The 26642-nt window shown below is 35.6% G+C and overlaps 1 protein-coding gene and 2 pseudogenes across 3 annotated transcripts; 1 reads left to right on the forward strand and 2 right to left on the reverse strand.

Annotated features, from left to right (window-relative positions):
- Nucleotides 1-26565, reverse strand: LOC116302201 (oxaloacetate tautomerase fahd2, mitochondrial). The gene is made up of 7 exons (XM_031711432.1): nucleotides 26274-26565; nucleotides 22983-23199; nucleotides 11459-11518; nucleotides 6190-6352; nucleotides 2951-3059; nucleotides 1738-1825; nucleotides 1-628 (listed from the first exon to the last, which is right to left on the reverse strand). The coding sequence occupies exons 1-7, from the start codon at nucleotides 26432-26434 to the stop codon at nucleotides 560-562; spliced, it is 867 nt and encodes a 288-aa protein (XP_031567292.1). The 5' UTR covers nucleotides 26435-26565; the 3' UTR covers nucleotides 1-559.
- LOC148911954 (uncharacterized) lies at nucleotides 11890-13708 on the forward strand (annotated as a pseudogene). Its single transcript, XR_016119461.1, has 4 exons — nucleotides 11890-11895; nucleotides 11971-12357; nucleotides 12434-12519; nucleotides 12638-13708. The product of XR_016119461.1 is annotated as an uncharacterized LOC148911954 (transcript).
- Nucleotides 14723-18684, reverse strand: LOC116302202 (uncharacterized; annotated as a pseudogene). The gene is made up of 8 exons (XR_016119462.1): nucleotides 18645-18684; nucleotides 18289-18595; nucleotides 17831-18170; nucleotides 17332-17595; nucleotides 16677-16878; nucleotides 16113-16192; nucleotides 15641-15820; nucleotides 14723-15410 (listed from the first exon to the last, which is right to left on the reverse strand). The product of XR_016119462.1 is annotated as an uncharacterized LOC116302202 (transcript).
- Nucleotides 26566-26642: the final 77 nt, after the last annotated feature.

Consider the following 26642-nt stretch of genomic DNA (forward strand, 5'->3'; position numbering starts at 1 on the left):
TTCACTCTACTTGCGTAAAGTTTATTAGGCAAACAATAAGCTAAGAAGGTCAGTAATGGATAAGAAATGAACACTGCATGTTTGCTGTAAGGGAATAACCTTAAATGGCCCTAGTATATTCTGCACATCAGTATGCTGATGTTGTGTCAACATACAGAAAAAATTACAAAAGAATTAAGTTGTGCCTATAACAAGTCCATGTTGTCTGTTCTTTGCACTCTGGGTATGGTATATATTACTTGAATTTAGTATTGAATTTGTTTGCTTCAATCAAACTAATTAATTTTAACGATTTAAATGACGATTCTTCTTTGTTCAATGCTATATCCAAGTATGACATGTTATTTATTTTTTTCCCTACCATAATGACTGCCTGTCAATCACCACATATTAATGTAGATTATATTTTTAATGGGTTAGCTTTTTTATGGGTTTTAAGCTATTCTTTAATGCTATAGTCAATTTAATAAACATTCGTTTCTCTAGAAGAAAGACTAAGGTCATTTGGGGATGCAAGATAATACATACATAGAAGATCAGGTTTTGTCTTCATGTGAGTTCACTCAGTCTGTATCTGATTCTTAATACAGCCAATTTCATCAATTTCACACTGTACAACATCTCCGTCCTATAAAAAAGCAATTTATTTGATTGATAAGTACTACATACGACTGGATAAATGGTAGTGTGACTAATAATACATTTTTAAAATCTTTTCACTGATTACACATCTGTATTGTGAATAAGTTATTATTTTACACATTATCATGTTTCTGGTTGGCCCAGAACATTCTGCCAATACCTAATATCATGTGAACTAGGCATGATAAATTATCATCTGTAGGTTTTTTTGCAGATCATTCAGTAGACCCTTTTTGAGTTCCAAATTTCCACTGTGTTTCTTGATTACAGACTCATTTACTAAGGCCTAGCCTCGAGCTTATAAGTGTTCGTATTGTTGAAGTTGTGCATTCTTTACTTTACTGTTGGTATTTGCGACACTGATTCGAGGCTAAGCCTGAGTAAATGAGTTTGTAATCAAAAAAACACAGTGGTAATTTGGAACTCATGAAAGGGTCTATTCATTGTTCCGCTGCCTGTAGTTACCATTGTGTCAAGCTCAAAAATTCATTATAATTATAATAATAATAATAATAATAATAATAATAATAATAACAACAACAATAATAATAATAATTTAATTTTCACTGGGAAAACTGCTTCAACAGTGATTAGTTTGCTATTGTCTGAGGGGGAACCACGAATCATTATGTTAAGTTCATGGCAGAGATTAAAATATGTTTGCCAGTATTACTTTCCAATTAATATAGGCAATAGGACTACATGCTGTCCAATTTGGAAATAATTGGACAAAAATAATTCAGAGAACTGACAAAATTTTAAGAGGCTGATAGGCCAAGTCCAATTTTGGCAGTCAGAGGAATTTTTTGAATTCAATTATTTCCAAAGTGGACAGACATGTAGTCCTATTGCAGATTTATTCATCCCAAACTATACTAGACTGATTCCATAAGTCAATAGTTGTCCCTCGAAAGAATGCAAATGGAAACGATTAAAATTAATCTTTAATTTGGAAAGGAAAGAAAATTTGAAAATAATACAATAGTTGCTTATAATATGGGATTATAGAGTGATGATTAATAAATTAAAAAAATTAATAATCATTAATATTCATATTATTTTGCTGTTTTTATTATGATCATTTTTTCAACAAACCTTCAAAAATATAGGTGGTTTTCTAAAGACACCAACACCAGGGGGTGTTCCTGTCAGAATGACATCCCCACATTTAAGTGTACATAGCCTGAAATTATTAGAAATAAATATAATCAGTATTGTATCTATTGATATCATGCACAAGCATAAAACAATTATAAATCCTTCTAAGTAGTTTTGGTAATTACTGGGATACTTGTAGTTACCCAGTCATAAAAACCGTTGTCTTTTTCTTTCTGATTCCCTTTCTGATACTCTGAGGTCTTCAGTACTTTACCAGAGAGATGTTTGCAGGCTTTTGCTATAGCATTCAATGTCACCATGTTGTCAAGTGATTATGTCTACTTATGCTCTATTTTGTTGACTGCTGTAATTCGAAACAGCTTAGCTAGGAAATCAATATTAATTTATTTAATGTAAACAAGAATTTCCAAGTAAAGTTTTCTAAGAATTTAGAATTTGGTTCAGCTATTCAAAGCATTATTCTCTGTAATTGCGGATCAGTACTGAGGGACAACCTAGCCAATTCATGCGTTAAAGATACCCCGCTCAGGAACGATGTATATCTTATTATATATGTCCAGCAAATTATCTGTGTTGTTCCTAACAAAGTAAGCTTATGTTTTTTTTATTACTTTCATTGCGGTAAAAATACTCTATACAAAAACATAACTCTTCATAGCGATAACCAAAAGATAATTAAGTAAAAGAGGTAAAGGTTTGTCACCCGAGTCCTATGCAGGTAAGAACCTTGATATAACATGTCAGAAAATTTTCTGCAAGCGAATTTCTGCACAAAAAATTTCAGTCGTAGAAATCTTCGAGGAAGAGCCAAAAGTGTTTTAAAAAAGTGAGTCCCCGATTGTAGCAATAATTTTGATCAAGTTTTTTGTAGAGTTCGAGGTTTAAAAGATGATGAAATTGTGGTTAAAAGTGAGTTGTTTTTTTCAAAGATGGCGACTGTACTTTCCTTCCTTGTAAAAGTTTATATACATAAGAGTGACTTTAGATGAAAAAGGGTTAGCACGTGCCACCTACGTTTGTGGCCCGCATCTCCTGGTCCCACACATATCTGGTGGCCCCTTGACCATAACTATCAGTTAATATCAATAATTTAATATCAATAATTTAATATCAATGATTATTTTTATGTTGTCCAAATATTGCGCCTAGCTCTGAAGTTGCATGTAACCTTATTTTCTTTATACCGCACCTGGAAACAAAGGCTATTATTGTTGGTATTTTGAAGATCAAGTTTTCTGTATTAGAATCCTGTCTTACTTGGCCATTTACACAACATCGTATCCCAAGTTTGTTTACATCTGCAATAAATGATGGCATAATAAATGATTTTATCAAACTCATGAATAATTCATGAGGAAAACACAACAGAAATCACGATCGTGAAGAGTGTTGTAAATCTGATACAAAACTGTGTTCATTTGCATAAACTTTAAGTTTGATTTTCTCGGCCAAATTCACCTTAATTTTGAAAATTTCAGTGAAACACAAAGGAACTAACCTAGACGTTTGATAAGTCATATACAGTATTCGTGTCCGTGTTGTATCAGATATACAATCACTCGGCTACGCCTCGTGGTTGTATATCTGATACAACACGGCCACTCATACTGTATATATTACAAATTAAAATAACATTTCACATCTTTATATTTGACAATCATATAATAATGGTTATTTCTTAATATCATCATTATCATCATCGGCATCGTCATCAATATCATAGAACCAATAACACATCTACATGAAATTAGTTAGTAATTATGTTACAGTGAAACTACTGTAACCAGGGCCACTTAGACCAGTTAGACAAAATTAGACAAGAGAACTAATTAAAATGTAGAATGAAACCAATACATTCCAGCTTTGGGTAGTAGAGTCAATCAGAAACCTATACTGCACAATAATGGTAATTTAACCCTGATTTAATGTTTAAACAACTAGATAAATATCCTCATTTTCTTGTGGGAATAAAGAGATATCTTGAAAGGCTATTGTTCTTTGCTGATTTCTGATTGGCTCCACTAGCCAAAGTCAGAATGTATTGTTTTTATTCGACAATTTGATTGGTTCTTACTGTCTAAGTGGCCACAGTTATAGCTGCAGTTGAACTGACATGTCTGTGCATGCTCTGAATCTGTTTGCCAATTAGTCAAAACATGTAAATTTGACTTTTAATAAACATGCCTGATAAATTGGACTTCACAAAATGCCAAAACCTTAGTGTCCGTGCTTGAAACTTAATAAGGCTAATTCTTTCATATTGTGTTTGTTGATACAGTATCTTGGTCTGACAAAGGTATACTCTAAAACGTTTTTACTGGAGATGGAGAGAAGCATTTATTTTCTCACTCAAACTCTTCATGCTGAAATGCAAGAATACACAAACGTTTTTCTCTAGTGTCAGTCGTACTGTAAAATTAAAGTTTGATTTACATGGCAGTTTTCATAGCCTTTGTGTACACTTGTGAACATTTCAATTCCACTGTGACCATTTGTTTCTATTTTTGTTTTACCAATAAAAGAAGAAAAAAGAAAAAATGGGGCGGCTAGTCCTCCCCTTTGCTGTGGGCCTGCCACTGTTTTTGTTGTTACACGTTAATTGAGACAACAATGGCAACATGGAAATCAGGCTACAAACTTCTACCTGTAACAATACACTTGTATGCATGGTCAGCGGTTATAAAAGGGAGATTAAAGATGGCGGACTTTTGAAGTACATGTGTGTGTTCTTATGAGTTAGAATCCGAAGTAATCTCGACAATAGGAAGGCCATCGACTCTACAACTCGCAATTAATTCCTGATTATGCAACAATAACAGAGCCTCTGTGGGAACTCACGAAGCAAGGTGTGCCATTTGTGTTTGGCAAGAAACAGAAATGAGCATTTGAGGAGCTGAAGACCAAACTGGGCCAAGCTGAAAGGCTTGCATATTTTGACATGAATGCAAATACCAGAGTCTTAGCTGATGCAAGCCCTGTCAGTCTTGGGGCAGTCTTGAGTCAAGAACATGATGGTGAGTACAGAGTTGTGAGCTACCCAAGCCGAAGTCTCACTGCAGTGGAGAAGCATTATTCTCAGACAGAGAAAGAAGCACTTGCTAGTGTTTGGGCATGTGAGAGGTTTAACATCTATTTGTATGGCCTTGAATTTTAACTGTGCACAGATCATAAGCCACTGGAAACAATTTACTCATCCAAATCAAAACCGTGTGCCAGGATTGAGCGCTTGGTTATGATGAGGCTACAGCCATACAGAATCAAGGTTGCATACATATCGGGGAAGCAAAATGCTGCAGACTCTCTTTCAAGATTGACACAGGTAGGAGAAGACAAACTGTCACCACAATAGTCAATAGAAGCTGAGCAATTCGTCAGATTTGTGGTGATCAACACTACCCCTCGAGCACTGACCATGAGAGAAATAGAAGAAGCCTCAGCAGAGGACGGGGAGCTGCGTGAATTGAGAGAATGCATCAAGACCGGTCAGTGGGGAAAATCTCGGAGCAAAGAGTACATACCGGCAAGTGGGGAGCTTTGTGTCATCAGAAAGCTAATATTGAGAGGTACGAGAATTGTAATTCCATGCAAGCTTAGACCCCACATCTTGATGTTAGCCCACAAAGGACATCTCGGTGTTGTTAGTATGAAGCAGAGGCTAAGAACGAAGGTATGGTGGCCAGGCATCACGAAGGACGCTGAGAAATTTTGTAGGACTTGCCATGGGTGTCAGTTAGTAGGTCAGCCCACTCAACCTGAACCTATAAAGTCTACACCCTTGCCAGATGGACTATGACAAGACCTAGTGTTAGATTTCTTAGGACCCTTACCATCAGGGCACTCTGTGCTGACAGTGATCGACTACTACAGCAGGTATTACGAGATTGCAATAATGAAGTCAACCTCAACTGAGAAAGTCATTGAGAGATTAGAGGAGATCTTCTCCAGGCATGGCCTACCCCAATCAATATCAAGCGACAATGGGACATAATAATCTCGACAATAGGAAGGCCATCGACTCTACACTATCCATCTATCCATCCATCCCTCCATCCATCCCTTCATCACTCCATTCATCCCTCCCTCCCTCCCTCTCAATCTATAATAATAATAGTAATAATAAATAATAATAACAATAATTATGATAATAATTTGTTTGCTTAAAATTGTTTTGATACTTTATAAGGCATAATTTACAAAAATCAATTTCAAACTTTCACAATGAGGACAATCAAACTGTGAACTTGAGTCAATCAATTGGAAATAAGAGTTATTTTCTTCAATTCGTGTATTTGAACTCAATGCTTCATTTTGAAACAGTAGAAAGTTCCAAAATTAATAAACTGTAAAAAAAATAAATTAAGTGTTGGAGTTTGAGTTACAGTCCTCACTGTAATAGTTGAGGTAGTCATAATAAACCATGTTTTATACCTGAAACAGAATCCTTAGTCACTAAAGCTGGTCCTAAAGGACAAAAGGTATCAAACGTCTTTCCCAGAAACCATTGCCCAGCATTTTTTTGCAATTGCCAATATCTTTCTGAAACATCATGTGCTACAGTATATCCAGCAACATGATTCATTGCATCTTCTTCCTATTAAAGAATAAAAGGGTAATGACTTAGTGGTACAGAACACTAGTGAACTTGTCTTCCTAGTGGTGCTAAACAAAACAGTTTGTTATTTAGAATAGACAAAATATAAGTAGATGTTTTCTTTTATAGTCCAGGTTTTATCAGTCCTGGTTTTATCAGTGCAGGTTTTGTCAGTCCTGGTTTTGTCAGTCCTGGTTTTGTCAGTCCTGGTTTTGTCAGTCCTGGTTTTGTCAGTCCTGGTTTTGTCAGTCCTGGTTTTGTCAGTCCTGGTTTTGTCAGTCCTGGTTTTGTCAGTCCTGGTTTTGTCAGTCCAGGGTTGGTCAGTCCTGATTTTGTCAGTCCTGGTTTTGTCAGTCCTGGTTTTGTCAGTCCTGGTTTTGTCAGTCCTGGTTTTGTCAGTCCTGGTTTTGTCAGTCCAGGGTTGGTCAGTCCTGGTTTTGTCAGTCCTGGTTTTGTCAGTCCTGGCTTTGTCAGTCCAGGTTTTGTCAGTCCTGGTTTTGTCAGTCTAGGGTTGGTCAGTCCAGGGTTGGTCAGTCCAGGTTTTGTCAGTCCTGGTTTTGTCAGTCCAGGATAGGTCAGTCCGGGTTTTGTCAGGCCAGGGTTTGACAGTCCAGGTTTTACCAGTCCAGTCCAGTCCAGGTTTTACCACATGCCGTATTTATCACTGTAATTTTTGTAATGAGCAGAACCATATATCGAATTACTGTAATTTCAAACTGAGTACAGAGTATAGAAAACAACCCTGGTCCTACTCCAATGTACATTGACCCTAGCAAAACATTATCAGTCCCATTTAGCCTCAAGTTAATGAGCTGGTATTTGGACAAAATTCTGGACAACAATGTGTTGCAATGAGTTTGAGCTCTTTGATTTACAATAGCAAACAAGAAATAAATTATGCCAATGACCTTATGTTAATTATGGATATTGGAAATCAGTTGTATTCCTGTTTATCTCAACTAGCTAACCAGACAGCCTTTTTTTATTGCAAACAGAATTACCACCAATGCTAAATGTGTGTGAAACTGACTATCAACTTCAATACTGTGAAATCTAGACTGGCACTATACATCAAGAGCACCATGTAGAAGCTAGGATATTAGTACAATATCTACTTTAACTTACTAGCATATGGTAATATATATATTTAGGCACTGCCTAAAAGCGAAGCTCCCGATACATTAGGGAGCCAGCAGGGAGCCCAATTTGAATGAATCTGAAAGGTAAAAATAAGGTCACATCACGAACGACAAAAATTATCTCAATTCTGTAGAAAGATATAAAATTATTGAATGAAAGTCTTCAGCTTTGTTTTGCCGGATGGGACCCGCGACAGGAGACAAACAAAGCTGTATTTTTCTTGAACGAAAAACATACGATAGTTGGTTAAAAACAACTGAATTGTTAAGAATTTAAAAGTACGAATATTTGTTGTAATATGCTCTTCGTGTTATATTTCATCCAGCATTAAAATAAATTAAGCTTATCAGTATCTGTAGTAGAAAGGCATCAATAACTTTCTCTAAAGTTAAAGCAAAAAATGCACGAAACACTATCAAGGATTTAGAAAAGCAAATTGAGGAAATTGCAAATACAGAAGAATGGTTCTTGAATGAAACGTTGATTAAAAATCATGAAACTATCAAAAACTCAATTGGAGTAAATCGGAAAGCAGCCAAGCGAGATCAGACCGTGCATGGTACGAAAGAATTTGATGTTGTGATCATTAGCAAACAATAGAATTCCCAGAGCATCAAATCGTTGGGAAACGATCAATGTTTTCTGTATTTCTCGTTCGCTTTAGATCGCTTTAAATGAGTTCAATAGTCTTGCAATTTTGTGTAATATTAATTTAAGTTCTAATTTGTATCCTGACGTAATTTTGAGAGAAATGATCAGCGAATTTTAGAATAATGGAAGATCTAGTAAGATTGACTAGAAAACTGTGATGAAAAGTGCGCATCAAATGTTTACCCCGTCTTCTGCACTATACGTTTTCACAAAATCGCATAAGTCGATTACCTTCAAAATGTTCCTTTTAAAACTAGATACAGAGTAAAACTAAATGAGCAATGACTTTTGTGAATCTATAGCTCTGAAATATTAATTTCGGCCGTATGAAATCCATTGTTTAGTTTTGAAGTAGATTATGCACTATATTTAAATAATCTCAAATGTCTCATAATTAGCTAGATAGATTTTTTCAAAAATCCCTACAAATGGAGGCATCTAGTATATAATGATGTGGTACGAAGCATTTTAGTGTTGAACGCTCTGCAAGGCTAAAATTATTTTCTAAACGAAAACAAATATTTCATGATAATCACGTGTTATGACGTCCGATCTCACTAAAAATTACATCAAACATTAATTCAATCTTTATGTGACTTATGTGCAAAAAAGATTTGCAATCGGATAAAACACGTTTATGCACCAGCGTTCCAAAAGTGGAGGGTAGCGGTCAAGCGTGAGGGGGTCCAGCCACCTTAAATGAAAATTTAGACCAAGGATCATTGTTTTCTAAGATTACTCAAGTGCCAAAGTTTTACTCAGAAGTAATTCAAGCATAGTCTGAAGTGAGTGAAATTAGAGTAGAAACAGAAGAAGACATACTTAGACAACCTATCTGGTTTAATAAACATATCATACTGCAGAATGACAGCAAAACTATTAAGAAAATGACAAAAAAAGGAATAACATTGTTACGGGAGGTTTGGATAGGAAAGAAGCCAAGTTGGAATAGTGCTAAAGATATTGGATGGAATGAAAGCGATTACATGTTATGGAGATCCATTTTAAATGCAATACCAAATGAATGGAAGGTAAAGCTAAGAAAACATAATGTTGACAAAAAAAGTAAGCAGATGGAAATGAAACCTAAATATATTTGTATTAAGGGTGATTTATACCCACTGACAAAGGTGAATTCAAAAGTGATCTATAACATGTTACTAAAAAGAAAAGCATGTACGCCAACAGCACAAGCAAATGTAGAAAAAAAATTACTAACCAAAGATATGGATTGGTCATCAGTGTATACAAGAATATTTATCAGTACTATCGATTCGAAATTAAGAGTTTTGAAATATAAAATTGTAAATAACTGTCTCTATCTTAATCAAAAGCTCTATACGTTTGGATTGACTGAGTCAGCTCAACGTAGCTTTTGTTCAAGATTTCCAGAGACAATGCTTCATTTTTATATTGAATGCCCTGAAACGAAGGATTTTTATTTTAAATACAGGGATTGGTTAAAACAGGCATCAATTGACTTCCCTGAATTGACTTAGTTTTAAAAAAGTTTTACTGGGGTACAGTAAAAATAGCTTTGTAAATTACTTATTTGTTTTGTGGAAGTTCATAACGTATAAATGCAGACTTCAGCAAATAATTCCAGTTTTGCAAGATTTTCAGGAAATTATAAGAAATTAATATGAAATACTAGAATATAAGATTGCAAAAAATAAATCAAAGGTATACACACATCTAAAGAAATATGAAAACATTAATCCTTTGTTATAAGAAACAAATGCCTAGCGGACAAAATAGTGACTAAATAAATGTACATATAATCATGTACTTGTAATCTGAATAATTTGTGAGTCATGGACCAGAGGCAGGACTCGCGCTGGTGTGGGGCTTGGCTTGTGGACGGGGGGATCTGGCATGATTGAAAGTCACGGATCACGCAGGTTTGCTTCATTCGCAGGTTGGGCCTCGCATTGGGGTGGATGTTGCATTTGGTCTATGGTTGTATTTGATGTAAATCTGATTCAGTGTATGTATGATTTGAGATGAGATTTAAAAAAAAAAAAGAAAAAAAAAAGCTTATCTGTAGAAATATTAAAAGTTTTGAGAAAAAGTCTTTGATTTGTCAATTTGTCAAAAAAAATGCTTGTCATAAAAAATAATAATATACGCATTGTTTGGCTAAAAAAATACATCTGAATTCTTGAAGAACACTTCTTGATCCATCTTTGACTACATGGAAGTTGTTTTTATTTGCTGTTGGTCTATAATTTGTCCTAAAGCTTAGTTTTTTCTGTGCATTTGAGAGCCGCATTTGCGAGTAGTTTTGCTGACATCAAGCGGGATTCCCATGTTGTGTACACAGACGCCATACAGACGGAAGTGATAGTCAGCCAATAGTAATTTCAGAGATAAAATCACTTATTATGCATTAACATCAAGTCTTTGCTTCGTCTCTTTTAGATAGATTTGTATGCATTTACGAACTCCGTTATATAGCCCCTATGTTTTGGTAAGTAAAAGTCGTTCAATGAATTTTAATAGTGTCATATGAGCTATATTATCGGGTATCCACTGGCATCCACTCTAAACCAGTATAGTATGATATATACTTTAGACCTAAATGCAGACCACCCAATAATGTATCTCATATGATGCAATTGAAATTCATTGAATGACTTTTGCTTACCAAAACAATAGGGACTATAAAGGAGTTCATAATGCATACGAATCGATCTAAAGGAGACAAAGCAAAGACTAGATGTCTTTGTCAACAGTTATATGACTTCTTTATATTTCTTAAGTCCAATTGTTTATGGCTCGACAAAAGTTGATTTTTGGAAATGTAAACAGTATGCCCACCTATTCAAACTAGTCTAGTCATACAATGCTTTCAAGTGGTAACCATGGAATATCACTTACACTTCACGTCACTTACACTTTCTAGTATACACATGTCAAGTGGCAAGTGGGCTTTTCAATAGTGTGCTAGGTGAGGAATTATTGTTAGTATTTACTATTTTATCCTTTGACATTCAGCACATGATTCAGCACATGATGGGAAGGAAGAGTGAAATGCTGACGAATACACAACAGCTTTCCTGCTGGTGTCATTGTCATTGTGAGGATTGTGAGTTTTCCAGTTTTTTTTTTCTGTTTGTCTTTGTCTAGATAGAATGTTATAGTTACTTAGCATTGCAAGAGGCCAATTATTTTTGCTAATAAAGCGTAGTAATTGTAGTTTTTGTTATCATGATTAGGAGCCAGTCATTTCAATTAATGCATATCTGGCCCCAGATCCAGGTTTTATACCTGTCCTATAATTTTTGATATCCATGCATATCTCTGTCAATGTACCTTGATGTTTTTGCCTTTTTTTCCAATGATAAATGCAAGCTCTACTTCATAATCCAACTCCTATAAACACAAACACAAAAAAAAAACTAAAAATAATGTTGCAATATGACTCTTAGGTGGTGTTAATTTTGTAACACTACAATAGCCAATGTGCCAATAGCCTGCGTAGCGGCCCTCTGGTAAGGATTTTGGGCGAGAGGAGAAGGGAGAGGGAGAGGGGACTGGGGAAGGGAAAAGGGAAGGGGAGGGGGACTGGGGAAGAGGGGGGAGGGGAGGGCCTGCAACGAAACCCTGTGTATTTGACTGAACGCTTGAAATCTACGATCAGAATTTTATCGTAGAATCTGATTGGTCGAGCCGTTAGAACCAATCACCGGCATGTCACATGTCATACTCACTTTACTTGGCAGCATTAGATAGCGAACTGGAGTATGAAAGTATTATAAACGAATGTATTTTAGAGTTGAAAAATGCGAGAAAAGAAGATTATTTTAATCTAAAAACCATAACAGAAAGAAGCAGTTATCGCTTTATTGCAAGGAGTAGATGTTTTAGCCGTTTTACCTACTGGTTTTGGTAAAAGCTTTATTTTTCAACTTTTCGTGTTGGCCCAAACGAAGCTAAATCATATTCCAGCCGTTCTGGTTATTTGCCCTCTGGTATCTTTAGTTAAAGATCAAGCTCAAGAGGCCACATCATTGGGTATTGAATGTACAGCTATATCTTGTGATAGGGATTGTAGTACATGTATAATGGGCAGGACATATCATCTTTGCTTCAGCAGAACAAGCGCTCAGTCATGAAGTCAAGCATTTATTAAGGAACGGTGAGCTAAACCAAAGAATATGTGCAATAATCGTGGACGAGACACACACTGTGGAGACATGGTCTGGTAATCGGTAAGTAATACACATTCAAGCTTAATCTATCTTGGCTTATATCTTAATCATGTTTTACTGGCTGTAAATATCGTAGGAAATCAACCAAAAAGAAGAAAAAGGCAAAGGGTTTTCGCGAGGATTATGGAGAGCTGTCTATCTTAAGATCACTTTGTAGGGAAGGTGAGAGTTAACAAAGCTTATCACATAATTTATACTGTAAGCTTACTCGTTCAAGTGTTCTGGGAAAATTATGATGTGAAAGAGTCTCATATTTTGTTGTTGTTGTTGTTTCTTTTAGGAGTGCCTGTCCTAGCTCTAACTGGTACGGCTGATAAGACAACCGTTGACTTTGTAACAAAAAGTTTAGCCCTGGGAAGAAACTGCCTCAAGATTTTTATAAGTCCGAATAGAGAAAACTTACGGATCAATGTTATTGAAACAAAGAAGAAATTTGCCTCTTCAAAACTAAAATGGATTAGTGAACTTGCAAAAGAAAATGGTCACACAATGCCAAAGACTATAATTTTTTGCAACACCATCAGATGTTGCTACTGTTGTAAACAGATTACTACTTGACTTGGGAAATAATGCATACTCACCCAGGTCATCCAAAAAACCCAGAGACTGCCTGGTTGGCATTTTTCATTCAAATTCATGGGAAAGATGCAAGGAGAGTATCATAAAAGAATTGAAAAGCAATGGTAAGAAACGGATAATCGTAGCTACAAGTGCCTTGAGCATGGGTGTGAATTTCCCTGATATTCGTTATGTTATAAACTGGGGTCCTGCTAGGAATCTACATGGTCATCATCAAGAAGCTGGGCGTGCTAGAAGAGATAATGTCACATCAGATGTTGTAGTTATTTTTCATGGACAGCAGCTTTCACACTGTGAAGATAATGTTAAGTCATTTGTTAGAGCAACAGGATGTCTGAGGGTTGCAAGCTACAAAGCTTTTGATGAAAGTATCAAGCCACTTGACCAAGGACATGACTTCTGTACTAACTGCAGGAAATCTTGTCTGTGTCAAGGAGACACATGTGCTGCACCCAAACTGCCATTTGAAAAAGATTTTTCACAGTCATATGACAGTGTTCCAACATTTACAAGGCCTGTATCAGAGGAAGATAAGATAGATCTATCTAATGCTCTGAAGGAGCTGCAGTCATCAGATAGAGGCAGGGGACTGCTGTTCAGCAAGGCTTCTTGTCATGGGTTTTCCGAAGAGTTAATTCAGGACATTGTTGATAACAGCTGTACAATCTTCACTCTTGAAGATGTCATGAACTCACCAGTATATTTAATGAAGCATGCTCTACAAATACTAGAGATCTTTGATGAACTTTTTGGAGATATCCCCAGTACATGACATGATGAACCTCTTAGTTAATATCCATCCACAGTTGGAAGAAAGCAACTATGCAGGCATGTATGACAACCTACCTGAGTCGGGTGACGAGGAAAGTTAAAATTGCAATTGATTTGCTAGAATTTTGGTGACCTAAATAATAGAACTGATTTCACTTAGATAATTAAAACTTAAAGTTTCCATGTCAAGGTTGACTGAACTTTATTCATTTATTGATGAAGGTCCACTTGACTTGAAAACATTGTATTATTATCCAAGTGAATTCAGAAAAGATCTATTTGAAAATACCATTTGATTTATAGATAGTCATGGGTTGAATAATTACACATTGTGCTGCAATACTGTTTACCGTACATACACAATATTAGTATTATTGTGCAACATTAAAATAAGAAAGCACTGAACAACAACACTAGTAAGGTGGTTGAGTAATGGATTACAAAAGTACAGGTTATCTACAAACAAGTGTTGTAGCTTGCTTGTGTACTTTAATTTTTATCTATACGTACAATACCAAGTTCGGGTGTCTACGATAGAGGCATAAAACTTAGAACTCAGTTTTAACTATTAGACATTTTCTTTTCATTCTGTTTCATGGAAGTGTGACCACTGTAATCTTGGAAAATCAATCATTGACTGGTTGAAACTAGAAGACTGAAAAAAACATTTTAAATATTTGCAAAATGGCTCGTGACTTGCATGGCAATGTTGGTTGTAAGTTCCAAGCATTTGCTAACTAAAATTAAGATTATGTCCCAGGCACATGCTACTTGGATGTAACAGCTGTCAGGTGCTATATGCCGCTATGGAAATTAGAAGCTAAGGAAATAAATCTATAGCTATGGGAATAAATGTATCAGTTTTTAAAACATAGCATTTTATAATGTTTGCTTTTTTAAAAAATAGGCCAGAGACCACTATTTAATTTATTTTAAACATGACTCCTGGTCGCAACTTCAACATTATTAATGTTAATTAGCTAAATTCAAATTTTTGTTTCAAAAACATAACTTGCTATGTTTTAAACTGGTAAATTGATTCCCATAGCTTTAGATGTTCCTTTATCCACTGATGTAGATCCCTGTAATCTAACGTAATATTGTTAGCTTTGAATTCAGGAAATGATGAGTGACCTGCTCTACCTGAAGAGAAAGTGAAAACATTTTTCTCTATATTAAGATCAGTTGTGATTTGTGAAACAGCCTCTAGTTTGTCTGGGTTTGATCTGTATCCTTTTCTTTGTGGAAGCTCACAGTCTTGGTCAAGGTTTTGGAGCAGCATTTCTTGAAGCTCTAGGGAGTTAGCAATTCTTGCAGCACTTCTTTCATTGAGGTTAGAGCCCACTGCTGTCCACATGGTCTTGAGAATTCGATTCTGTTGCTCTTTTCTCAAATCTAGGGATATGTTCCTTCCTTTGCCACCATGATGCTTATAGAATCTGTTCCATTTAAGTGTGAAAAATTATTGTTTCTTGATCCGACAGAATGTAATTGATCTTGGTCAAGTATAAAAGAATTGCATAAGAATACTTTGTATGACCATAGTTCTTAAAAAGTAGGAGGGCTAACTTGTAGAGTTGAAATAGACGTTCACCATCACCTTCCTTTATGCAGTCATTGAACTCAAAAAGAATTAGTCCAAATGCTAACTTTGCCTGGTGGTAATTGAAAATGTAGTCTACATAACAGTAGATGAAGGAGCACTTGTCGATTCAGCATTATTATTCTTTGTTTCATCAGTTAGAGTCTCATCACTAATGTCTGCTGATTCATTTGTTTGGTGTTCTTTTCTTTCATGTCTGACAAAACAAATTTAAATTTTGAGTATTGCTTGAATAAATAACCAGTTTGCTTGCATTATATTGTAAAGAATGAGACATAAGAATCAAGAGGAAATCTCCTTGAGGTACAGCATAGTATTTAATTATTATACTAAACCAACACACCTGTTAAGTGTGGTTGTTGTGGTGAAGACAAAGTTACAGCCACAGTGACAGAAATATTGCCCCATGTCATCTCTATCATCTCCTTGATATGGACAAACTGTTACATCATGCTGTTTTATTTCATGACTGTTAACAGAAATAGAAGTAATACTACTAGTTAACACATCCTGTACATAGAAGAACAAAGAGATTAGCATGCATGGCTTTTCCTTACTGCTCCATAGCCTTATAAAATGGCCGCTAGTTAGGGTAAAAATTAGCTAGCAACAAATAAAAATGAAATAAAAAATAAGATAACAGTTTACCAACCTGACCCTGGCTGAGTGAAATAAATAGCTTCTATCAGAACCATCAACTCTACATTGGAAGGGTGGTTTGCTCTTTGCTTGAAGATCTGCTGTATCGTTCACTAGACCAAGAAAGTCATTAGACTGAAAGACATATTCATTTACAAATTCACAGCACATACTGTATCATGTAGCCACTTTGCTTGATGGATTTCGGCACCGAACTGTCAGGAATAATAACATTCGGCTTATCTGTTAACAAAAAAAAAACACTGTCTTTTAGCATGTAATGAAAATATGGAGCTCATGAATATTGTTATATTCCTTCATTGACTTTTTTTCTCTGTCATTTTTTAAATGACAAAGTTATTTAAATGTGAAATTGCAGTGCAAACATTAACCTATGAAATAGTTTGCGAGAAATTGTAAATAATTACTGACTAAATAGTCTAGTCTGGTGAGTCATCACGACAATTTAGTGAGCTGTGGAAACAAAATAGTCTATCTTGAGTGTATGGTAAATTCTTGTTTGCTCAGCGCAGCAAGAAATAGACTAATTAGACTAAAGTTATACAATGTACACAACAATTTTGTCACTATTTTGTTATTTTAATTAATAACAAAATTAGAATTTAAATCAAAATTATTAAAAAAAGTCTCTAGAACTATTTCATGGGTATAATGTTTGCACTCTAAAATATGTACAAATTTTATATGCATGGTTAAAGTCACATACCATCCATATTAGACATATGCATCTTGGTCATGAATGCAGCACAGATGTGGGCTTCAACTTCACAGGTGTGGAATTCACTGTATTCATTGTAGTGACTGTCAATGTCCTTGGCTGCATTTGTCTTCCCTGTTCGATTCATACTTGCCATGGTTGTGCTAATCTCTCCGACAGATGCATGATTAAGAAATATTTTGTTTTCTGCCTGTAAATGAAATTAAATATGAGCTTTAGATACTTAGCTAAATATACCTCAACCCTTGTCCTGCCAGTTACTAACAGGAGATAGCAACTCTGGCTCAATGCCAGCTACTTTTGTAAATTGATGTGTGCTATTGTTGGAAAGCCACATAAAATCTGTTTTTAGAGTTAATTTGTGTATATACATTATGAATGAACATTACTTGTCTTTGGCAATAGGTGAGCACAATGCCAATTAATGAGTAAACTGGTCTTTGGCTGGACAAGGGTTGAAAATTGTAGAATTTTTCTTTATATATATTTTTCATTTGTGGTCACAGCATAGTGTGAAGGACACATTGCTAATAATATAAAATTATTATTCTCTTGACAAGAGAATTCTGATTGCTGATGTTCTTTCTTTAATTTCCTTGAATTCTGATGATGATAATAATAAGCTAGCTATTTACACATATACCTTGTACAAGGTAAATTTGGCATGCCAGTCAGCAAACTCTGGATCCAGACCTTCCAGCCTATCTGCGCTGCATTCACCATCTCGAAATGTCCACTTAACATTCCTTGATCTTTCCTCCAAATTTTGGTCACCATGGAATGGTATCATTGTCTCCACACTCGTTCCATCTGCTGACAATGGGACATACTGTGACTGGTTTTTCTTCATCAGCTGTGCCATTTCACCCGCAATGTTTGGATTGAAGAACTCTACACTAAGACAACACTGTTGTGAGAAAAAGAATAAAAAAGTTAATATATTTCATTGACACTTTTTAACAAAGATAAACACCAAATAACTTATAAGAAATGAGAGCTCTTGGTTTCTGCAACAGTATTGGTGTTAAGGGGCAAGGTAATTTGATGATGAAACAAACCATAATAATTATTATATTAATTTTATAATAAAAGTAATAACAATTCAACAAGCAAAATATTTTGATATTAAAATGCACACTCACAGAGTTGGACTTCTTTCCCATTTCCTCAGAGAATTGATGTGGGATGTGGTAAACCACTACTTTGTAGAGTGGCTTGAAAACTTTAAGATATTTTGTGATCACTCTTGATCTGCTCACAAGGATTGCCATTCTATTGACTAGGTTCTCCTGAATTTGAAAATTTGGCAATAGATCAATAAACCAGATCTCTCCTTTAGGTCTCTGTTCATCATGACCAGGGGAAGGCAGACTAACTTTGTCTAACAAAGCATATTGGTGTGTCCAGTGTATGGACCTGTTACTCCTCCTTTTTGACTGTATGTTGGACATGATTTCCAAATCAACATTGTCTGCGACAATCCTAGAGAAAATAAACAAACCCAGTTATTTCCAGTTAGCAGAAGTCAGTACCACAACTAGATCTCAACAAACAATTTTAAATGAATTCATATGTGGATAATGTTAGCTTAATTACTTACTTGTAATAAGGGAGCTTTTCTCCTTTAAGACAATGTATTGCCTCCTGTAAGACCTCTTCAGAGTATATATGGTCATCAGTTGCCGTTGACAACGACTGCAGAACTCTTTCATAAACCTTTGAACTATAGGAGGTATAGCACTTCAGGGTTTCTTCATTCAAGTCAAAACTGAATTCCATTTCCATTGACTCCTCATCCAGTGGTGGTTTTTGCATTTCCAAGACCTGTTCAAGAAGTCGTAAACACCTCTTGTTATCTTCAATTATATTCTTCCACTGCAAAACCTTAGGATCAAATTCTGTCCCATCTTTCGTTGCATTTCAATTGTAGATACTGGCGACATGCAAATTCCTTACCTGCTGAGCCTGGTGATGTCTTGGAAGCTTGCTCCACCATTATGAATAAGCATATTGGAGATTCGATAATCTGCTGCGGACATTTTTAGGGTTTCTTGTTCGAGATATGACCACAGTCACCAATGCAAGTTGATTTATAGACGTGTTATTGTCTCTAACTCCGGCAGCTCCCCTTACGCTCACCTCCCAAAATGGGCAGTGAACCCTCGCCTCAGTAACAACGAGTTTGTTGGAAAATCCAGCTAGCTCTTCCGGTTGTGTTCCCTTCAAGACGAAATCAAATTTGCTATATTCTTTAAATTCTTTGTTCACTTTCCTTCAAAGAGCAAGTTGTAAAGCCTGCTGTAGGTCTTATCTTCGTGAGTGAACACCGCATTAGCCACTGCTGTCCAATTGCCGTCAACAATATTTCTAATTATTTGGACACACTTGCCATTCGTTGGATTTCTAACATCAACTTTGCCGTTTGGATGAACTAAAACTACTTTCAGTTTTAGCCAAGAACGTCCTTCGCATGATTTTAGACCGTCAATGTTAAGCTTGTTTAATACGTCGTCTGAATTGTCGATTACTAAACGTACGGTTGTGGAATGGTCTGAATCGTCCTGCTTTTCTTCTATACTTGAAAACTTGGTGTAAGTATTTATATGTACTCCAATACCATCTATACCATTATTCGATTGTGCGTCCTCGGACTCAAACAGGCATTTTCGAGAATTCTTTTTTGTTTTCTTTGGAGTTGATACACGACAGGATTTTGGCTCAGCTGGACTTGCTCCACGATCGGGAGTTAACAGCTTACGTTTTTCTGTCGCTTCTGTTTCATATTCTACACTTTGACAAAACTTTGGGTGAACATCGTTTAATGAACACTTCAGTTGTGCCATCAGTTGTTTAGTTTTCACGATTTTCCTTGAACATCCCAAGCATACTTTAGTTGAATGATTACTAGACTTCTTCATTACTAGAGACGCCAAAGTCGACGCACATTTCAGAAAGAACAACTCCAAATGATTCTTTCCTCTGCGACGGCTTGAATACATTTTGAGAGGAAGCATACACTATTTTACTAACATTTCCGACTTTTGTCCTAAAATCCACCTTACAAACTCTACAGTAATTTTCTGGAGACTCTTGAGATGTTCTCTCCATTTAGCGTTTGAAATTTTGACAACTGCATACTTCCAGAACGTTTCCCACGAATTTTTTGTTTCCTGTACACTTCCGACTAATTTCTGATTGGTTGATCTTGACAGTGATAAACAAAAGGAAAGCTTATGCTAATTAGGGGGCGTTCAGTCAAATACACGGGGTTTCGTTGCAGGCCCTCCCCTCCCCCCTCTGCCCCAGTCCCCCTCCCCTCCCCTTTTCCCCTCCCCAGTCCCCTCCCCCTCTCCCTTCTCCTCTTGCCCAAAATTCCCTACCAGAGGGCCGCTACGCAGGCTAATGTGCCAATGTACATATGTACTCCCTAGCTTTAACTACCATAATCTTTCCTATCATTTCAAGTGCCTATGCATGCAGAAAAAAATAACCTATCCAATCTTAATTTCATTAAGTAGTGTATTGTAAATAAGAGAAAATGGAATATTCCAGAGATATTTACTTTTTTCCCAATATGCATATTAGGGAACAGCTGGTGGTGTCACTAGTCATGCTCAGACTTCAGTATAATTAATGATAAAAGGGTAAATTTTAAGTAATGAGTTGCTTATACAAACACATAACACTTTTTGTAAGTGTATAAAAAACATTCAAAAGAAAAAACAAGGGTTCTTGATTTTCATAAGCAGGAGATCTGGAACAAAACCTGTTTCCATAGATATACCATTACTAACTGGTGGTTAATAACATCCCTTCATCGCTAGTAATAAACTATATTTAACACATACAGGGCAAAATTACTCAATGCTGATTGGCTAATGAAAGAGGGCTTTTTTCCGGAATTTGCAGGACCAAATTACTAGATTATGATTGGTAGTTCAGTTGCATAGCAAAGCTTGCAAACTGTAAATTTTTCTTTTTTGCAAGCCAAGATGATTTCATATTTTGCATTGGCAGATGAAGAAATTACAAGAAAACTAAAATTAAAGTTCAAGAGAAAATGAGAACACTTGAAAGAGTGTAGGTGTTTGGATAAATTTCCATAAATGGGCCTCAGAAAGACCACTTAAGTAGTCCCAAATGTGTACAACCTCACCAGCTCCAAATGTGACTTTGAACTGCATTGCTGGAAATAATTCAGCACAATCGTCTTGGTTTGGACTTAATGACTCAAAACACCACTTTACTCGGCTTCTTCCTTTTGATTCTGATTCAGATTAAGAACTTTGTTGGTAGCAATCTAGTTTTGTGCATTTTTTATGGATTTTGACTTGATATTTTACATTTGCTGTTCTTTCAGTTGAAGTACTTTTTTTCAAGATTTAAGCTTAAGTTAACATTTCATTCAGCAATAAGATCCAAGGGAAACTTGCCAAAAATAATATTATTGTTTAACTCTCAGCGATTGATTATATTCTTTTGTACACGAAAAAACCTCAAAGTATTATCAAGTCCAAAGACTAGACGACTTGTCAAGTGAAAGCGTAAAAACTATCAGATTTCATGAAAAAATCTTTGCTTACTTACCAAAATCTTTATTAAAAATACATCTTATATCGCTAAGAATTTTTTTATAAGTATGAAGGTGATTAAACTAAGAGAAACGTTACGAATGAGTCAAGAACTTCCGAGATGTGAATGAGTTGACAAGTCGTTACGCTGTTGTTGTCACAAAACAACTCGTTCGCATCTCAGAAGTTTTGACTCATTCGTAACGTTTCTCTTTCTTTAATCACCTTCATACTTATAAAAAAAATTCTTAACGATAAAAGATTTGTTTTTAAAATAAAGGTATTGATGAGTAAGCAAATATTTTTTTAATGGAATCTGATAGTTTACGGCTTTCACTTTGACAAGTCGTTACGCTTTCGTTTGTCACACAACAACTCGTTCCCATCTCGGAAGTTTTGACTCATTCGTAACGTTTTCTCTTACTTTACTCGACAGCAGTCGCTTTGTTTTAGTTTTTTTAAATATATTTACTGTGTCATACTTGTTTAAGATAGGCTTCACAACTTTTCCTATAAGTAGGCGAACTTTTTTCAAGATTTTTTCATGAATTTGATAGGTAGCATCAGATATCTATAGATAGCCTTCTTGCTGTTGTTGTCACACTTCTGAAGTACTTGACTCATTCGTATTAACGTTTCTCTCGCTTATATCGTCTTCATACTTAAATAAACTTCCTTAGAGGTAAAAGATGTGTTCCTTTTAATGAAATCTTTGGTAAGCAGAGCAGATGAAATCTTAGCAACACTCTTGTTGTCACTCAATACTTTTCTGGCGTACTTGATTACTAATCGCGATTTTTTTGTTGATTAGTTTGCCTTGAGATTTTCATAAAGTTGTGTCAGCCTTTTTGATCATTAAAGTTTTCCTCTTTTTTCATCTAATGCTTATTCTTATGAATCAGTGCCAATGTAATATGTAGGCGAACTTCAGTAGGCAAAACTTATACGTAGGCGAACCTCAGTAGGCGAACCAATGCGTAGGCGAAACAATCGGATACCCGTGTGGCGGAGCCTAGGCAGGAGTAAAAACACATTTGAATTCTGAATAAAATTCTTTTGAACCATAACTAAATTTGATTTGATAGTTTAGGACAAGACAGCATAAGGGCATTACATTGGTTTCAACACGGATTTTTTTTGATGAATTTTGCCCTATATACGTTAAACAGGTAATCGTATGGTTCCTCATAAAATTAGAGATTAATTCCACTTGTGATTTCAAAACTTTCAAAACACTTGTGAAATTAATCCCTAATTTTACTCTGCCTCATACTATACTAATTAATGCCAAGTTTCATTGGCGTCTGTTTGTATTTGAAGAGGACTTCCTTTCACTTTGTTAGAAATTGCTGATAGTCTGAGCACATTTACTAGGGATGTCATCAGTTACTCAATTTGCATATATTAAAAAATTGTCTGAAACAAAACAAGATATTGAGAAACAGGAAATGCCTTTCATATTCACAGAGCCCTACTTAATAAAACAAAGATTGGATGGCATTTTTTGTTGCACATAGGCACTTCAATAAAAACTTAGCCTGCGTTCAGCCAGTATAATTTCCCTTTAAATATTTTGAGAGAAATTATTACTGGCTGAACGCAGGCTAAGAAAACTCTGCCAGGACTTTCTGGCTAGTTCATAATCTTCTCCTATTACTTAAAAACTAATAGAAAACCCTGTTAATTTATCATAATATTATGCTTTGACATTATAATTTTTTACCTTTACTTCACTGTTTAGTATTATTGGGTCACCAGTACCAATAATGGCATTTGCAAACTTGCTGAAGAATACAGGCTCTTTTGGAATTGGTGCATTTTGTTCACGGCAATGATCAACATAATTCATGCCTCCACACAAAACCTTTTCTGGGTTATAGATCGGTGCCTTAAGTTTGACCTCTGCTCTTGAAATTACACCCTTGCCACTTTCTAAAATTCTAAAAAAAAAGTTAATTTTTACTCACAGCATAATTTTGGTAATGAAAATATAGATCTAGGCAGCATAAAAGCAAATTTGTGATATCAGTTTAGATGGAAGTGTCAGGCAAAAAATGATCTACTCTAAGGCGGCACATATTTGCCGAGTTTGAGTTACTAGTACTACTGGATCAATTTGCTGCTAGTACTGTTCCAATATTTACTCATGATTGCTAATTTTAACAAAACTGCAGTTCGATATCTCTTTATCACCCACAAAAACAGACTTTCATGTCTTTTCTTGGATTACAATGCATTTACTGAGAGTTCGACTTTATAACTCACTGTAATTCTGAAATCTGGTTGTCAGTAAGGTGTCGGTAAGTGGTTGGTAAGTGGCTGGTAAGGTGTTGGTTAGTGGTCAGCCAACCACTTACCGACACCTTACCATATGGTGCGGATTGTTCATAACAGCCCTGCCTTTTGTTTGTTTTCCTGCCTTTTAATGGTAAAAAAACTCAAAATCTCTCCTTTTTTTGAAATAACACTTTATTGCGACCCGAGTAAGGCGATAGTCGGAGTTATGCGGGTGCAAAAAGGGCCAAAAACTAGACTTTCGTATGAGTTTTGATCCCAATTTTCGTTTTGGGTTAACACTCAAAACCTTTTTTAAGCTGAGTTAGAAACTGATGTACTATGGATAAAATGCCTGTTTAGAGTGGTATTTTCAATTGTACGAAGATGTTTTGTAGCATTTGTATTAGAATCTTGCTTTGTCAGGCTTTTTATAGAAAATATATGGGAAATAAGCAAATGAAGGCCTAAACCTCATTTTAAATAAAATTTTTGCTTTGGGTTAGAAAGAAATACACTATATATGAAAAAATCTTTTAAAAATTGGCTAGAATCCTTTCTTTTCGGAGTTCTGGTTAAGAAATTTTTCTACGATTGAGATTATCTGGGCCGAGTCTAATCGATCCAATACATGGCAAACCAGGCTGTTTTCAGATTCTTCTTCCAACGTGATGATAAATACAACAATCTCATATCTCAAGGTCCAATAAAAAGACAAGTAAAAAAGTAAACAAGTATAGCATAAACATAAGCATAAACAAGTAAACTAAGAATACTCAAAATATGCTGCTGATTACATGTTATTATGAAGTGATCGAAAATCCAACATGGATTCCTCTACAACGTTTGTGGATTCTTCCAGTGACATCACTTGGCGAATACGATGGATTCCATGGTTACGGGAATTACCCAAAACGATTGGCTGAGAAGCGTTATCCGAAAAATGCGAAATCTAGCCACTCCAATAGCTCTTCACGAGCTAAAAATTTTCAAGGAGTATGTTCAGCTAACTATGTCAAGGTTTTACACGGTGGTTGCACATGGCCAACTTTCAGATTTTCCAATCTTTCTGACTAGATCTGTTTCAGAACTATGCAAGTAATCATCAAAGCAAAAATTCAAGTTTTCAAGGAGTTTCACTAAAATCTTAAAATTCAAGAGCTTTTCAAGTGCCCTTGAAAACATGAATTAAATTCAAGGAGTTTAAGGAGTAGCACGAACCCTGTTGATAACTCTTGAGGAACCAACACATGTGGAACTGGCACAGTTGAGTAGGGACTGAAGAGGGAAATTATAGCCAATCAGCAACTTATAAGAAAGAGTCAATCAGAACGCATACTGAAATCCAGGTACGCTGCTGGGATCAACGGAACAAGAAAGCTGTCGCTGGTTCCCGGACAGACTTAACAGTTAGTTATTGAGAGATGAGGCGGTAGGCTGTGTGGGATGGGCTCGGAAATCAAATGAGAACATGCGTAATAAGTTAATTACGATGCTCATAATTTATCTATTACGCATGTTCTTAATATGATTTCCGAGCTCATGATTTTTTGGGGTTTTTATTCTGTAACGAGTAATGGAGATTTAAAATTGGAGAAATTTTGAAGAAAAAGTGGCACAATCAAATAAATTTAAAATATTTCCTGCATAGCAAATTAGTAAACAAAATAGCAAACTGCTAGCTCGAACTACTCTAATACTACACAGTATGAAAAGATGGATTAATAAAAATTAAAATTATCCATGAGAAAGGATCATTCTTCCAGAGTCAAGTGGCTTCCTAATAATAGCGGCTTTGTGTTACCCAAAGTTCGTGACCTCTGGGCATTCTAAAAGGATTGGGTGTCGCTTTTGATGCTTACCCGCCACACCTTTAATGTCACATTCATATTTACAAAGACAAATTATACTTAACCATTTCATTTTTCTGTCTGTACCGTAAGTTATGGACTGCAAAATTGACCAATAATAGAGCATGAAATTACCTTGCCATAATTATACATTTACTACTTGAGTCTTTTGTTACAATAAAGTGCAAACAATATAACCGTGAAACTTTAGTAATGCTAAATGGCACAATTTCATGCAAATTCCATTGTTTTCTATTGTTTAATTAGCACTATTTTGTACTATTTAGTAATTAGTGTTTCACGGATTAATTGTTTGCACTCTACTGGACATGTGTGGTATAGAGTGAGGACTTTCAACCCGTGAAATAATAATTACTAGTTGACGTGTAATAGTCAAATAACACAAAAGAAAACAATGGAATTAAGGTCTACTAATGTGTATTAGTCTAATATCTATTTTACGGATTTAATGACTTCATTCTATTTGTACTAATTAACATTGAGTAATTCAGCCAGAGGCTGTTTTAGTAATATTGAACGTTTTAGGTAAGGCCTTGATCAATAGATACTAGCAACTAAAACCGGTGAAATAGTTTTACCTAATAATGAGAGGGAAATAGCAGCTTCTTTATTTAGTAAGTTGTAGTAAACCAACAACTAGTAATTTTTTCTTATCTTGAACAATCACATTGGTGGCTTTACAAAGTCGCTGGGTTTTGAAGCACGAAGAATTGGTTAACACTCATTTACACAGACCAAAAGGGCCTTTGACTGTCAAACGAGCGTCCGCCTCCATTTTGTTTTTACTTTCTTTGGTCAAAAACAGCCTTGGAAAACTTATAAAATTATAGGTAAAGATTTTAAGGTGTTTTTCGCTTACGTTGACCTACCTTTGAGCCTTGGCTTTCGAGTCTTCAAATGATTCTAGAAAGTTTTTCATGTCTGTTGGAATAGACGAGTCCACTGAATGCAGATCAACAAGATCACCTCCATCCACCAATTCCACTCCAACAGACATACGTTCCTTGAATTCAAACTGAACCAATCTCATTTCTGAGTGAGAAAAATTATCCCAGTAGTAATTTACTATAGATCTGTCACTCTTCCTCCAAAACCCGTGCTGTATAAGCTCTTACTCTAGCTTTTATAACTCCTGCAGTCGAATCATGTGCAGTGCGACCACAGGCAGCCCAATATGTGGTTAAATAAAATAATTGGGGAAACCTGTGACGGTATCCCTTACCTCTCATATGCTTGTA

The sequence above is a fragment of the Actinia tenebrosa genome, unplaced genomic scaffold, assembly GCF_029948245.1.
Source record: "Actinia tenebrosa isolate PJP-AT-01 unplaced genomic scaffold, QUT_ActTen_1.0 PGA_scaffold12__29_contigs__length_12842862, whole genome shotgun sequence".
In the NCBI taxonomy this organism is placed as follows: domain Eukaryota; kingdom Metazoa; phylum Cnidaria; class Anthozoa; order Actiniaria; family Actiniidae; genus Actinia; species Actinia tenebrosa.

Excerpts from the sequence above, each read along its gene's own strand:
- LOC116302201 (XM_031711432.1), bottom strand. The coding sequence starts at position 26,434 with ATGAGATTGGTTCAGTTTGAATTCAAGGAACGTATGTCTGTTGGAGTG. Across the intron at positions 11,519-22,982 it reads TACTAAACAGTGAAGTAAAG|GAGTTGGATTATGAAGTAGA; the intron begins GTAAAAAATTAT and ends TTGTGTTTATAG. Across the intron at positions 6,353-11,458 it reads AAAAAGGCAAAAACATCAAG|GAAGAAGATGCAATGAATCA; the intron begins GTACATTGACAG and ends ATTCTTTAATAG.